At 42.2% G+C, this 15,758-nt stretch overlaps 1 protein-coding gene across 5 annotated transcripts in view; it reads right to left on the minus strand.

Annotated features, from left to right (window-relative positions):
• Positions 1 to 9,269: 9,269 nt before the first annotated feature.
• The window catches only part of SWT1 (SWT1 RNA endoribonuclease homolog), a 976,200-nt gene continuing 969,711 nt past the window's right edge, over positions 9,270 to 15,758 (minus strand). For all 5 annotated transcript variants that reach the window (XM_085601694.1, XM_085601692.1, XM_085601689.1 and 2 more), the window contains one exon: positions 9,270 to 10,190. In XM_085601694.1, coding sequence (XP_085457820.1) covers positions 10,085 to 10,190 — 106 coding nt within the window. In that variant the 3' untranslated portion in view covers positions 9,270 to 10,084. The remainder of the gene's footprint in view (positions 10,191 to 15,758) is intronic.

The following is a 15,758-nucleotide window of genomic DNA, read 5'->3' on the forward strand; positions in this document are numbered from 1 at the left end:
AAGGAGGATGGATTTCTGCTCTTTTGGAGACCAGAGTGCTCTGACAGCATTACCCCAGATCTGCACCTCACTCAGAGGAGGACTACCCTCTTCCAGCAGTGGTCACGGTAGTGACTACCATGACCACTGCTGGAAGGGGGCAAAAATACCTTCCTTGATAAAAGTTGTTCTCTGCCTCCCCACCAGTTCAGTTCTGCCACAGCATCCCTGGAGACCACTATGGAATCTGCCAGTTCTCCTTGGTGTTGGAACCACTGCCTGCATATGCACCACTGGAGAGTCCTCATGTGCCAGCATGCAAGAGTGACCAGGAGGATGCAGGAATCTCACAGCAAGTAGTCTCAGGACCATCTGATCTGGGCGCCTGCACAAAACATCAGGTTCATACCACCAACATCTTGAATCCTCTGTGCAGGAGGGATGCTCTGAGTAGGATGGTACCCAGTACTGACCTTATGAACAGGAGGTGCTGGAATGGCTCTAGGTGTGATTTGGGCATATTGATGGAAAATCTCAAGATGAGCAACATAAATGTTATTTGTAGTTGGTGGGCACACTCTGTGTTGAACCAGCTTTGAGAAGTCAACCATCCAGGTAAGGAAACAGAGCAATTACTGACCTCCTCAAATGAGCTGCCACCACAACCATCACCTTGTGAAGACTCAGGTTGCCGATATCATGCCAAAATGATGAACTGCAAATTGGTAGTGTGTGAAACCCACCGTAAAATGCAGATACTTCCTATGAGATGTCAAAATTGGTATGTGAAAGTATCTCTTGTGGGTCAAATCACACCATCACACCATCCAGCCATCCGCACTGAACACCATCAGAACCTGCGACAGGCACAGCATTCCGAACTTGTTCTTGCATAAAAACCAGTTCAGGAGCCTGAGATCCAGGATCAGGTGGAGACAGCACTCCTTTTTGGCAACCAGGAAGTACTATGGACCCCTATCCAGTTTCTTAGTCCGTACCAACTACACTGCTTCCTTCTGCAACTGGAATGCCACTTCCTGCTGCAGGATTCTGAGATGTTCTTGGGAGTGGTGGGTCAGATGTGAGGAACATAGTGAGGATGCTTGGAGAAGGATCAGATGTACCTCTTTTCTACTATCTGTAGGACCCAGCAGTCTGAAGTAATGGCCTCCCAAACCAGCAGGAAAAGAGGCAATGTTCATCACACAAGCGTAACATACTCCTTTACAACCAAACCACTGCTGCTTCCTAGGTGGTGCTGAGAAATAGGAACAGGAGGAAGTTGAGGGATGACAGTGTTGGGGACATCTTCAGCCCCTGCCGAATTAGCACCATACAAGTGGGTTCTGCTGTTGATGCTCCCAAGCTGATAAAGAGTGATGCTGCTGTTGTTGGAATCTTCCACCAAAGGTATTGGTTCAGTGAAAAGAGCAAAAGCTCCCTGAATGTGACTGAAGGCCAAGAGACCTTGCTGAGGTTCTGCCTTCTCTGTGTTCTAACGCAGTCTTACCCTTTTGACTACATCTTTTGAAAATTCAGTACAGCACAGCTAGGCATGCCTGGGAGTTATGGAGGAGCCCATTGTTCTGGCTATGCAGTCAGCTATATCTAGACTAGCTGTTATAATATGGTACGATGTTTCTTGCCCATCTTGGATGACCTATATTAAAATGAGTCCTATGATCAGCAGGACAATGTGTAATTACTAGGGCTAAATTGATCATGAAAAATGATGTATTTTGCCTGCACATAAGTGTTTTCTGAATTCTTAAATGTAATAAATGTTTATTCAATATTATTGTGTGCTGCCTTGTGATAGGACCTGCTTGTGTTCCTATAAACATGAATACCCAAAGATAGGTGCACAAAGCTGTGCACGCAAGGCGCACCACTCTCGACCCTAGGGGTCTTTCGAAGTGACCCAAAATTATTGCTGTTTTATATATTATTTAATGCATTTATTCATGCTGTTTAATTGCAAACCTTTTCTTTTATTCTGAGTCTTAGAGACTTGATAGACAACAAATAATAAATTATACAAAACATGTATGTGGCCTGTTGTGGCCTGCCCATAAATTTAGACATGCAGTGTTACATTGTATAATTACATCCAATAATCTTTCTTTCCTTATGCTGGTAGTTAAATTCCCATTACATTTTGGGTTTTCGATTAACCCTTCTTCAGGGGAACTGAAAAATAATAAATAATGAAGCGTCTTACAATATGTAATCACCACCTTGGAACAGTTGCCATAATAACATTTAAAAATCGTTAACCTGTGGTTATGCTGTTTTTTAATACGTATGTGTGTGTTGTAATCCCCATGAATGCATGACCATTAACTGAAATTGTGGTCAAACATGCAAAGTGCCGATGCGTGAATGCCATTTGAGGTGACTTTCCATACAATGTTTCATCCTGTGTTTCCCGCCTCCTGCATACCACCCTTACCGGTGATGTGTGTCCAACCTGTATAAACAAACGCTTCAAACTGTAATACACTTGACATACCGAAAGAATATCCAACCTCGAGTTATATCGAGCATATAGGAGTCTAAAAGACTCAGAAAAAAGAAAAAGTTTGCAATTAAACAAAATGAATAAATGTGTTAAATACTATATAAAACAGCAATATTTTGGTTCATTTCGAAAGACCCCTAGGGTCAAGAGTGGTGCGCCTTGCGTTGCGTGCACAGCTTGCACAGCTTTGGGAATTACTAGGGCTGCCATATCCCAAAGGAATGTGTAGGAAAGTAGGATCTGCTTTTATGGTTACCCACACTTTTTGCTTGATGTGATGCTGGTCCTCCTCAGCGTCGCCTGGTCTTCACAGCTGCAGAGTCAATGTCCTCATCATCCATCCTGCAACACCCGACATCGGAGGGCATTCGTCTTCCAAGTCTCCTGGTCACTCCTGAGTGACATAGACACTGTTCCCTCTGCTTGCAGGTACCTCTCATCAAGAATCCATCCTCGGATTCCACCGCACACTTCTTTCTTCTTCCTCAGCAGCGCATTCCTGAAGTCATCCATTGGGTTTGATGGCCGTTTCCGACACCACTTCACACATATACACCTGGCTTGCCTGGTGGAGGTAACGTGGGTACTAGGGTATCCACAGGTGGGGTGGCTCTCCAACCTTCTGTCTTCCACGGGGTTTCTTCAGGGTTCACTAGGAAGGGTCCTTAATCTTTAAAAACCCAACTGCGACTTGCACACAGAGTTACACGGAGTACGAGGTCGTGTTTCCACACTGCAAACGTTCTCCGTGGGGTCCCTATCTACCCACCTTGGGTGGTTCCTTGGGGCCCAGCACTTCTACGCCCTCTCAACCCAGGCTTGATCCAAGTCGTGGTTCTTATACCACTTTCTTAGTATATGGCTTAGTCTCCCCCTGGGGTCCACTGTGTATTTTGTGCAATTTACGGTGCTTCTTTGCTAAAGTATTGTATGCATTGTGTTTATCTCCGTGTTGAAGATATTGGAATGTACTAAAGAGTATTATATAATAAATACATCTTTTTATAAATACTTGGTCTGGTTCTTTTCACTTAATCTATACGATAAGATTGTATTCTGGTAAAACAAGCTGCTTTACACTCCTTCTGGACTAAGCCTTAAGGCTGCTCTCCACAGCTGCCACTTAGAGAGCTTTCTAAGGTTGCCTAAGACCTCTTAAATCACCACAATGGTCGTCTGGCCTGGGGCAAGGTGCCCCCTTACATTAGTGGACATCATATACCAGGCCAGCCTCTCACAGCGGAGATATAACGCCCCAGTAAACAAGCACCATTTAAGGAATGCAATGCAAGACTTCTGGCTCAGAATCCTTTTTTCCCTATCCCTTGTAGTTTTTTTTTAGATTTTTGGAAGCGCGAGATTGTATGCTTTACCATTACGTATTAATATACATTCTTAAGCGTTTGCTTATGATTAATTTCTCTGCATTAATGTGCTGTCTCAAGCTCCTTGGATATGAGTAAGATGTGTCGACCTACACTCCATCATGGCGACCCTTTGTTCCTGTCAATACATTTACATTTTGGCAGCGCGGGATTGTATGCTTTACCCATGCTTATTAACACACATTCCTCAGCGTTTGGGATAAGATTGCGATAGGATATTGCACCATTTCATTATGGCGAACTCTCCTGCCGTTCCTCTCTTTTCTGACTATAGAATTACGAGACACGGATGTGATGTTGATGGTCCGATGACTGATACTTCCTGTGTGTTTCTTATGTTTTAAATTGTATGTAGCGCCTATTTCTTTAGATTTAAGAATCGTGAGGCCAGACAGTTTATTTTTGCGTATTTATATACGCTTACTAGTGTTTGGATTATTACTATGATGGGATATACCACCATTCCATCATGGCGACCTTCCTTACCGCTATTGCCTCCCTGAACTTTGGAATCGCGAGACATGGATGGAATCAGATGACCTACTCGTCCTATGGGCTTCCTATATTTTAAATTGAATATAGCCCGACATGGGCTAGCTCGCTGTTTACTGCTACGATCCCCCAGGACTTTGGGGCTATGGGATTTCCCAGGTATGAGTCTTTTTCAATGCGTCCAGAAACATTTGTAGTACCCGTAATAAGTTTAGATATACTCTTCCTATGGGCTTCCTATTTTTTTTAATTGAATATAGCCCGACATGGGTTAGTTCGCTATTTGCTGCTACGATTCCCTAGAACTTTTGGGGCTATGGGACTTCTCGGGTATGAGTCTTTTTTAATGTTCTTAGAACCACGTGTAATAAGTATGGATATATATTTTTCTTTCTAAAGTCGCTGCATTTATCAGGACTAATATGTATTTTCGGCATAATTGGCATATACATTATTCTTTGAGGTTTTCTTCGTGGTACTCTGGCCTTTAACATCGCTTGTGCTTTGGCCATTTGTATGCACTGCTCACAATGTGATAAGGTTGGCTATGTTTAGGCACCTAGAAGGGGGTCCTTTCCATTACAAACTTTATATACTAACGTAAGTGTACAAGAGAATTGGCCCTATTTCGGTGGTGATGCAAGCATATCACCAATCATTGCGTCTTAATTTTTAGAATATCGGAACCCTTATGATCGCGCTCGTATCATGGAGCCGACATATTGACAATAATCATTTTGAAGCTAAAGATATTGATGTCGGTGACACCATCGTTTTATAAATAGATAAAAAAAGAAAAAGCAACGAATATCCAAATAGTGGGTAAGTCCCCTTTTTGATTTTTGATTATTGGTTACTGACTGCTTTGTTCGCTTAAACTTACTGATTATGCAAGATGGTTTTGGACTATTACTGGGATAAGGGATTTCTTTCCCTGTTCCCAATAATTAATATCATGTACTGATTCTGTTTTTCTATTCCTTAATTGATATCAGATAATAGTTTCTTTGGAAGTGTGGGCACTAGCATTTTCCATTTTCGCCTTTTCATTGTGAGAGGGCGTAATTTATTTTTGGAGTATCACGTACTTATTGAACTTATTGGCCTCATATCTTATCATGTTTAGGTCTTAATATATTCATATATATATATTTCCCATCAGATTATACTATCTGGGAATTACTTTATGCATGTGGGACTTTGCCACATTGCATCTCGCTTCGTTTTGACATAAGGAATCGAATTCCGGTGAGTCCTTGGTGATATTCACGATATTTACGATTCATATACATATATATATATATATATATTTTTTTTTTTTTCTCGCTTTGTAATTTTTTTTTTTCTCGCTTTGTAATTTTTTTTTTCCCCTCTTTTCTCTTTTTCCACTCTCTTTTTTGGGTTCATTATTCTGATTGACCTTATGTACTAATATGGTTGCGGATTAATGGGATCAATATGATAATAGAGGATTGACCTTGCCCCAGAATTGACAGAATATAGTCGTACAACTATATACTTTGATAGGGATCAGAAATGTCCTCAATTATGCATACTTAATGTTGTTTGGGATTCTATTGTGATACATATGTGTGTTCTTTTTAGACATGTGATGTATATGTTTGTCCTTAATATGTTATGTATATACTAATGATTTCATATGGATGTGTTATTAGTCATAATTTTTAACTTTTTATATATAATTTGCGTACGTTATGATTTTTGTATTTGTAGTGTTTGTGAAACTAGTCACAGTTACATTTTTGTGGTATGTGCCGTATTCATATTTCTTATATGTTATAAATGTTATTTATACGTTGTCACGTTACATGTTTTCAGCCTTGAAGAAGTTCCAGTGTGGAACGAAACGCGTTGGCTGTGAGTCCTTTACAAGAAAATTAAAAGGGAATATTAAAGATACTGTTTGGACCTGGACTTTTTTACTGGTGCACCTTCCTCTTTTGCTTTTCTTCTTCTATATCTGGCCTACAGTGGAGTCGATCTACGGCGTACTCCGGAAGATTTGTGCACAGGAACTGAATATTTACCTTGAGACTTTGGGATTTTAAGAGCTAAACTTGTAGTCAGCCGTAGTTTGTCGTTTTTCTTAATTTTCAAGTTGGATTGTGGATAACGACTGAACCAACAGACTTTTTATGGCAAGGGATGTACTGAAAGAAATTAGAATTTCCCAGAGCTGGCCTATACAGACGTACTGCTGTCCTAGGAACAACAGCGAAACAGTATGGTTTGGACCATCTGTACTTTCGTCGATTATGGCTTCATTAGATGTTAAAAGAAGCTCACCTCTAGCTGGTGTTGACTGCCAAATGTCTGTAAGAATATTAGATTTATATTACACTGACTGAAGAATGAGCTCCAATAAGTCGGCTGCTTTCTTTGGCACTGAATAAGAAGAAGCCATTTCAGGGGTGGGGGGGGGCTTATCCAGGGACCGGGTCAATATCTATTTCAGGGGGAGGTGTTGAGGAAGGGGGGGGAGGACAGCATTCCAGTCCACTTGCCTATTGGGGAGGCAGCAGGTCTGAAACAAAGCCAGTGTCATCACCATCCCCTTGATATTCTGGAGATTGCTGATCGGAGTCTGATTCTGATAGTTAATAGTCTACTAGTATTGTACTTCATCTAGAAGACATCGGAATCGCCTCCTAAATATGTATTTTTTTAACAGTCGGCAACAGGACATCGGAGGCTGCCAGGAGCGCTAGAAACGACAACAGAGATGCCACCCAGTGGATTCCGTATGGCACTAGAGGGACATATGGACCTAGAGCAAAAGTGGCAATTGGAGAGCCATATGGTCCAATGGTGGCTAGCGGAGTGCCAGAGGGGACTTTCACCCTCCTAAAAAGATCCATCAGGGCTTGCATAAAGGAGGAGGGATCTGTACTCGAGTTAGGAACTCCGGATATGTTGGAGCTAGTACTAACATGGACAATGGAGGCGGAGTAAACAGAAGTTGGGGGGGTGTGGCGTAATGACCAGAGGTGCCGACCTTGGAGTTGAGAAACCAGGTTCTAGTTTCGGCGTCAGCTCAACATCCTGTGATTCTGGGCAAATCACTTAATCCCCTGTGACTACCAAAAATGAATGTGTCATTGTGTAATGTAACTGATACTCGTGTAGAGCGCTCCAATACCTTCGGGTCAAGTTTGCGCTATAAAAAATGTAAAGAAAAAAAAGTTGAGATGGTGCTGGAGGAGCTGGCGATAGGTGGGGAGAAATCTCCACAAGCCCAGGCTCTGGAGACGATGGGCAAATTAGCATTTGAGTTTGATCGTCTTGGAGAAAAGGAGTGCTTCTTTTTTTATGATGCCTCCTCTTTTCCTTGGAAGACTTTGAAGATGGTAATGAGGGAGTAGGTGACCTCATCCGTGACTGGAACCTTGACCTTTTCCTCCGATGTTTCCTATCGTCTTCCTCAGCATGAACTATGAAGAGTTTTATTCTGCACTCTTCTGAAGGCCTTAGGGTTCGCTTGGAGGTAAAGGGCACACAAGAGCGTGCTGTGCCTTGAACCCAGGCACCAAAGACAGACGTCGTTAGAGTGCATGATGGATATATCACCATCACACTGAAAACAGGGCTTCAAACCTGATCTTTTTGGTGGGCACATTTTCCTTGCACTGCATAAAATAAATCTGGAGGGAAAAATATCTCCTCACATGAGATGAACTGAAGCGCTGAACTACTGAAGCGCTGAACTACATTGAAAAGTGCATGAAAAATAAACAAAGTCAGGGCACCGGGCTGGGCACCATATACCTCTGATGATATCTTTAGAGCTCGATGCTCAATGTCGATGTAGAGACAGCGTCCCCTGCCGGAGAGGTATTTCAGAAGTTTCCAAATCCAATCTGGAATATTAGACAAGCATATGCAATGCAATAGGTCTCACATTTGTGAGAGGTTGACCTATTAGCATTGTAAATGACAATGCCTTTTATTTATGTGTTGTTTTTAAACAGATAAATAAAAGGCATTGTCATTTACAATGCCAATAGCTTAAACTCTTGCAAATGCGAGACCTACTGCATTGCAAATGTGTGCTATAAAAAAAAAAGCGTTAGGAGAGAGCGTGTCCTGCCTGCAACAGCAGCAGAGATCTGTTGGGTGAAGGTTGCAAAAACAAGAGGACTCGTAAGAAATTTCTACTAGCTTGTCTGCTTCAGAGATACAAATCCATGAGGACTATGAAGCATGTAAATCCAGAAATGGGATACCAGGCGAAGAAACCTGTTAGGTGACCAACAAGAACGTGAACTGGCCGGCTCATATTTAGGACGCGCTTCTCAGGAAAGTACAGAGGGTGTAAATCTGCTTCAGAATACTCTGTGGTTAGCATAAGTACCCATTGATACCACTTTTCCACAGCAAAAGAAGAGGAAATAAACGCTGTGTATGAAAGCACGTTGTTTAACGAGATACAATGGCTCACAAATGTGAGAGCGCAGATAAAATTCCATGGGCTGCGCACAAATTTGGAGTCTCTAGCAGAAGATGACAGGGCTAAGGGAGGAGGAGCCACTGGGTGTCACAGAGGCCAGGTACTAGTTGCCACACTGAACCTACATAAACTTTCTGAGCATACCTGCCTGCAGTAAGAGTACCCCCTGTTTCTGGAGAAAGGGGTGGTGGACATACCTGTAACAGGATTTTTCTTATTACTTGACTTTGAGGTATCTCAGTTTGGCAGGAACTGGCAAAGGAAGGCTAAATCAGTCTAAATCGGAAAGGGGTGCAAATGATTTAGCCCCTGTATGTAACTGATTTCCAATATACCAAAAACCATATTCTGGCTTGAAGTTATGGTGACATTGTTTTAGGACACACATACACAGGAAGATTCATAATAAGTGAAAACTCAAGTGTGCTTAGAGAAGGCACTGAAAACAGAACCCTTTGTAGTTTATTTGCACGTACTTTGCAATAAATTAGAATTATATTACACATTCTCAGCCATTTACAATGCATTAGATACACAGGGCAAGCTGAATAAGAAGGAAAACATGGAAGTTCCCCTTTAAAAAACTATACACTACTATACACCTGTTCCACACACAAACACACACACATATATACACAGATGCGTGTCTGTGTGTGTATTGAAAGGGTCCTGATGGTTTAGTACAGAACAATAGTACAGTTTTAAAAATATGCAAGGTGTTTCCATTACAAAATAGTGACATTTTAACAAACGGGAGACAAATCAGCATACGCTATTTTGCTCTGTAATCAGCTCCGACTGCCAAGAGCACATAGATGACATTTCTTTGTCAGACATGTACTATAATTATTGAGCACACAACTGCCTCTGAAAAGACAGAATTTACCACAGTATCGGTTGTCAGAATAGGCGAGGTGCAATGGAGCCACAGAAGGTATAAAACGGCCTTTCGTGGTGAAGTTTGTTTAGCAAGTTAATACTGGCATGTCTGTCCCCTCCCACCGGGCAAAAAAGGACTAGTGGGCAGAAGCGTAGCTTTTGTGGCATTCATTTTTAACAAAATAAAAACATCAGCCACTATACTGTCAAGCGCTTCTTTTGTAGAACAGAGTGCAGGCCTGTTCGGGGTCTGTGTGGACAGGGAGAACCGGTGTGCCATCATTGTTGATGCTTCCAGGTGGAAAGAGACACTGTGTGAAGGGCTAACCACCGACCACGCTTTCCGGCCGAGGATTCGTATCACATCCAGCCCCTGCCTTTAGCTTCCGAACAAATCGATTCGTTGACAGACTTCATCGTCTGCTCTAAGACACCAAGCTGGTAGCATCCAATCGTTAGCTTTTGTCTAGGAAAAAAAGAAAACAAATTAGAGTTGCAATTATAACTCACTAAAATAAGTTGTACATTTGCTCAACCATACAATCTTCAAACTATATGAGGGAATTATATTGCCAAATGCTTAACACATCTCTGAGCCTTTAGACTACATTGTTCAGCATCTTTCACTGCTACCATGCACTTAGAGGAAACCTTTTAAATATAAACATGCATACACCCAGCTAAAAGCCACACCACCCACCTTTTCTCTGTACCATGAGTAGATGTGTCAAGGCACTTGGATTAACCAGTAAATCCTAGTAGTAATGTATAGTAGGGGGTTATCACTTCTATAAAAATCAAAAAATTAATTGAAATCTGAAATATTGACTCGTTGGAAAACCCCATTTGCCATACTTATTTAACCCAGGGAAAACAAGTACAAATCCTTAAAATAGCAAATGTGATTATGCACATTTTATTTAGAAGTAACACCCCCTTACTTATATGAAGGACATTTGAAGCGCTTGCATCTGACTTAGGGGGCACATCTAGAGACTAATTGAGGCAGTGCAGCTTGGTGAAGACTTAAAGCAGTCAGATCTGACTAGAGAGGGACACTACATAACCCCCTTAAGTACTGCAGCATTATGAATGACTTCTCAGGCTTTTACATCTGAGTCGAGAGGGCATCTAATCAGAGGTGGCTCCTCCACAATGGCGAGCCAGCAGCTGAAAAATAAAATGATTAACTAAATAATTTTATTTTTCATTTGCCGGTTCTGAGCCAGCGCAATCAGGGAGGGGCGGGACGAGGCATGGGAGGAGTGCGCACTTACTTAGGTTTCTCCAGCCCAGCTGCATTGAACAGCCGGGCTGGAGATACCCCACAGACTCCCTGATCTGAGCGGAGCGTCTTTTCAGCCTGCTCACACCAATCCTTGCGCTGCTCTCATACCATGAGAGCAGCGTGGGGATTGCACAGGGAGTCTGTCCCAGTATAAGCTGGGAGCCTGGGACCAGGAAGAAAACACGGAGCCGCAAAGCGGGAGGTGGCCGCACCTCCAGGTAAGTGTTTTTTTAAATTATTAACCACCCCTGCGTGCTCCCCCACCTGTGCTCCCCCGTCATGCACTCACCACCTCTTCATTGTGTCTGCCGCCACTGCATCTAATAACAACTTATGGTATTGCAGGTTTGTGAATATCTTGCCCAACTCCAGAAAAACTTCATAGTAAAAATACAGGCATATATAAGAATAAAAAGGCATTTTGTGAAATTTCTTTATCTCCTGGTTTGCTCAATTGACATTGACATTTTGCTTCTTCCTACCTCAACACACAGCATAGGGTAATGGATCAGCACAATCCAGTCACAGGCCGCATTTATATATGTAGTGGTACACATGTGTACTGCCAGTCAAAAACTGTTTGCTATAAATATGGTGTAAAAAAATGCATTTACCAGTGCCTGTTAGTACCTCTCTACACTAAGTTATCACAAGTCGTCCATAGTAATCAAGATTTTCACGTATTGGACGAAATAGACAAGCATATTGACACGAAACATCCTAGACTACCTGCATACATCCTCTTAGGAGTGCCCAACCCCATCACTTACCCCCTCAAATCTAGACGAGGGAAACAGATAGCCATAGCTTTGGGCACGGCCGTCCAAAACATTCTGATTCACTGGAATACTCCCCGCATTCCCACACACACGGGTTGGTATCAGAGACTCTGGCAGATCCTAGGAATGGAAAAGATCTCTCTTGTTCTGGCTGGGAAAGGTTCCTCCTTCAACGACCTTCCCCACATTGCTCGCACAAGAATTTCGGGAGTTGTCCTGCCCGAGATATTTACGTCTCCTTTGCCTCACAGTACCAGAAACAGCCCCCTAGGGGTCCCAAAATCTAGGCCTGCCACATCACCTGGCTCAGGGCGTTCTCACCAACTTGGACCGTGGACGGGTGGGGGGCGGTTTCTCTTCTCCTTTTTCCTTTCCTCCTTTCACTTTTCCGGGAGATGGGTGGGGGGTGGGAGCTGATTGTTCATTTCGTAACTGTTATGTTACCTTTCATCTCAGCTGGGCCCTGCGTGACCCTAATATTGAGTACCTTTCTATTGCAACGCTTAATAAAAAGAATTAAACCATAAAGTTGCAATGTTGACCCATCATCGTAAAACTCATCGTAAGCAAAAGTGCATGGGTAAATATGTTAAACCACACCCCTGTAACTTTGCGAAGGACATTTGAAGCAGTTTGATCCGACTTGTGAGATACAACTTGTAACAACTTGAGGTACTACAGCTTTGTGAAGGCTTCAATCAGTTGGATCAGCATTGATTTTTTTTGTTGTTGAAGATTTTATGCAAGGAACAATCACATTTCAAAATCTTACAACATAGTAAAGGTGGCGACCAGAACCAACATATAAATCATATAAGGTGAATTGACAGGGCAGAGTGGTACACAAAAAAAAAAAAAGCAAAACAGGAGCCACAGACCCTCGAAACACAAATAGAAATAGCAATAAAGCAGACCCCAGTATTGAGTATTAATCAAAGAAGATTGTAACACACAATATACCCTATCTTACAGACTCTTCAATCCATTCTGCAATTGGCGCCCATATTTTTATCCCCTTTGCTCTCTTTCTAAATCCCTTTGTCTTATAAATTGCAGATTCCATATTAAACATCGCCAGAAGTCTGGCCCTCCAAACAAAAAATGACGGAGGATCTGGGGAGATTCAATCTTTCGTAATACAAGCGCACAGGATCGCCATACAGATAAACAGAAAGGAAATTATAGACTTCGGTCTTATTTGCGCTTCAGCTTCTGTTTTTTGTCAAAATTGTATTTATTAGCAACAAAAAGAAAGAGCAAGCCATGACATCTTTGATACAACGGAATGGACTGGCAAATAATGATCAAAGAACTCTCCCCCCCCGGACACGGAAGTGGAAGAGGCAAGCTTTACCAATAACAACAGGCGCTAATGTAGGGGTACAGTAGTGCGAAAGAGGAGGCGAAGCAGGCCCGAAAAACCATGCCCTGGCGATCCCCAATGGGCAATACATGGAACCATTCAGTCCGGTGTCTACAGTTCACTGAGAGAGGAATTGTCCATTCAAGCATCCTCCGCGTCATGGATCATCAAACTTGTTTTATAGGAAACCTAACTCCCCAAAGTTCCACCCCCTCCCTCCCCAAGTACCCAGTTGAGGAAAAGAGAGAAAGAACAGAAATTCAGCTTCTGTTTTCATTCCTAACAATACCATCTCCCCAGTAATGCATACTGGAGATCCCACTACTACTGCCAAAAAGGATTGAATTGAAGATAGGAGATCCACCAATTTTGAACAGGAGTAGAAAATGTGGACAGCGTCTGCAGCTGGAGTACCACACCTATTGCATTTAGTTCCTGCTCCTGTACCCCATTTAGCGATCTTACCCGGTGTACAATATAAATCATAAATAGCCATATAATGTTGTGCACGCATCCTACCAGTCATTAGTATTTCATTTGCCAAGGCAATAGAAGTATTTAACACAATTCTTTCTATATTTAACTTCCTTTCCCACTTTTCCTGAAAAATACTGTAAGTCATCTGGCAATAGCTTTATCAAAATAGAATAGAAAAAACCAATAGGCATACTTTTCCCCAACTGTTCTATTAAGGGAATTTTTCTAAATTGGTGCATACCACCTGGAACTAATTTATTACAAAAGCTACGGATTTGCAAGTATTTAAAGAAATCATGTTTTGATAAACCGAATTGTAGTTTTAGCTCTGTAAAAGATAAAAATTGGCCATCTAGACAGAGATCTCCTAAGCGGGAGATCCCCTTCTGCGTCCACCTAGTAATAGTGTAGTCTCGAAAAATTGGAGGAAGTATACCTACAGCCTCAAAAGGGATATAGGCATTTATTTTCGGAAGACCTAGATGCCGCTTAACTCGCCTCCAGATAGCAAAGGTAGCCTTGTAAATTTTAAACTTGTTTTTTTTTATAATAGCTGGGTTCAACAAATTTTACCAACCAGCTATTTGCCTTTTCACCCAATCCAAATTCGTAGATTGATGGACTGTGGCAGGGCAACAGCTTAGCCCTTTCTCCAACAACCAGAGGAGACATGAATTTCAACGCTGTCGCCCAGTAATAAAACAAAAAATACGGAATCCCCCAGCCTCCCAGAGTTCTAGGGAGCACCATCTTTTTGTATGCCCTTCTGTGCCTTTTATGGTCCCATAAAAATCTAGAGCTAATGTTATGAAGCCTTTTAAAGTATATAATTGGGAATTCAAGTGGAATGGTTCTAAACAAGTATAAAAGTTTGGGCAGCACCAGCATCTTTAAAATATTTGACCTTCCATGCAGTGACAGATGAAGATTGTTTATTCTCTCTAAAGTAACCTTAACTCATCTAATACTGGGTTCAAGTTAATTTCAGGAATTTTATTGACGGGTGAGCACAACTTGATTCCCAAGTAGGTAGCTTCCGAGAGGGTGGAGATTCCGTCCGGAGGGTTACCCCCACACATAAAATCTGAGTTTTAGTTAGGTTTAGTTTATAGCCAGACATTAACCCATACTGCAAGGCAGGGTCTTCAGTTGTTGATAGAGCAGAAGGAATATCAGTGGTGAGAATAACAATATCGTCTGCATATGCCAAAGCTCTATACTTAATGTCACCCACTTCCACAGGTTTAATGTCATTAGACTGATTTAATTTAGACAAAAAGAAATCAATGTATAAGGTAAATAATAAAGGTGAGCTGGGACAGCCTTGCCGCATTCCGCAGCTAATTATAAAAGATTCTGACTCTATACCCGACAAGCGTATACACGCAGTAGGTAATTCATACAGTGACTTGATAGCGTGGAGTATACCCGGTCCAAATCCCTTCACACGCAGTACCTCCCAAAGAAAAGGCCACGACACCCTGTCGAATGCCTTCTCGGCATCCAACAGGATGATTCCAATAGAGGTCTTTGTAGCTTCTGCCCAGTCCATCAATGCTATCACACGGCGAATGTGATCAGTCGTATCGCGGCCAGGGATGAACCCATGCTGAAGTGGTGAAACAAGGGTGGAAATAATACTCGACAGACGAACAGCTAGGACTTTGGAGTAAATTACTACTACTCAGAATTGTGATCAGATAGCAAAAGATCTAGCTGTTCAAAAAATGAGGGTCTATCAAAACTTCGCTACCAAATTAGCGACCCAAGTTGCGGTTCATCGTTCAGACTTATATGAGGTCGGAGAAAACTCGGGCCGGCTACTTGCTAAAAGACTAAGGCAGAAGGAGGTTGCTAGGAGGGTGAATTCAATCCAGGATGAACTCGGGCAAATTCATTCAGAACCTGCGAAAGTTTTGGAGATCTTTAATAATTTTTATACTCAGCTGTACCTAAATGAAGATGTTACTGATATAGAAGGCAAATTTGTAGGGTTCTGGGGAGATAATGAGATCCTAAAACTAACACCTGAACAAAAAGAAGAGGTAGAGGCCGATATTTCTATCGAGGAAATGGAGGCAGCAATGCTACCCTTGGCGGTAGGTAAGGCGGTGGGCCCGGATGCGA

Source organism: Triturus cristatus, chromosome 4_2 (assembly GCF_964204655.1).
Source record: "Triturus cristatus chromosome 4_2, aTriCri1.1, whole genome shotgun sequence".
NCBI classification, from domain to species: Eukaryota; Metazoa; Chordata; class Amphibia; order Caudata; family Salamandridae; genus Triturus; species Triturus cristatus.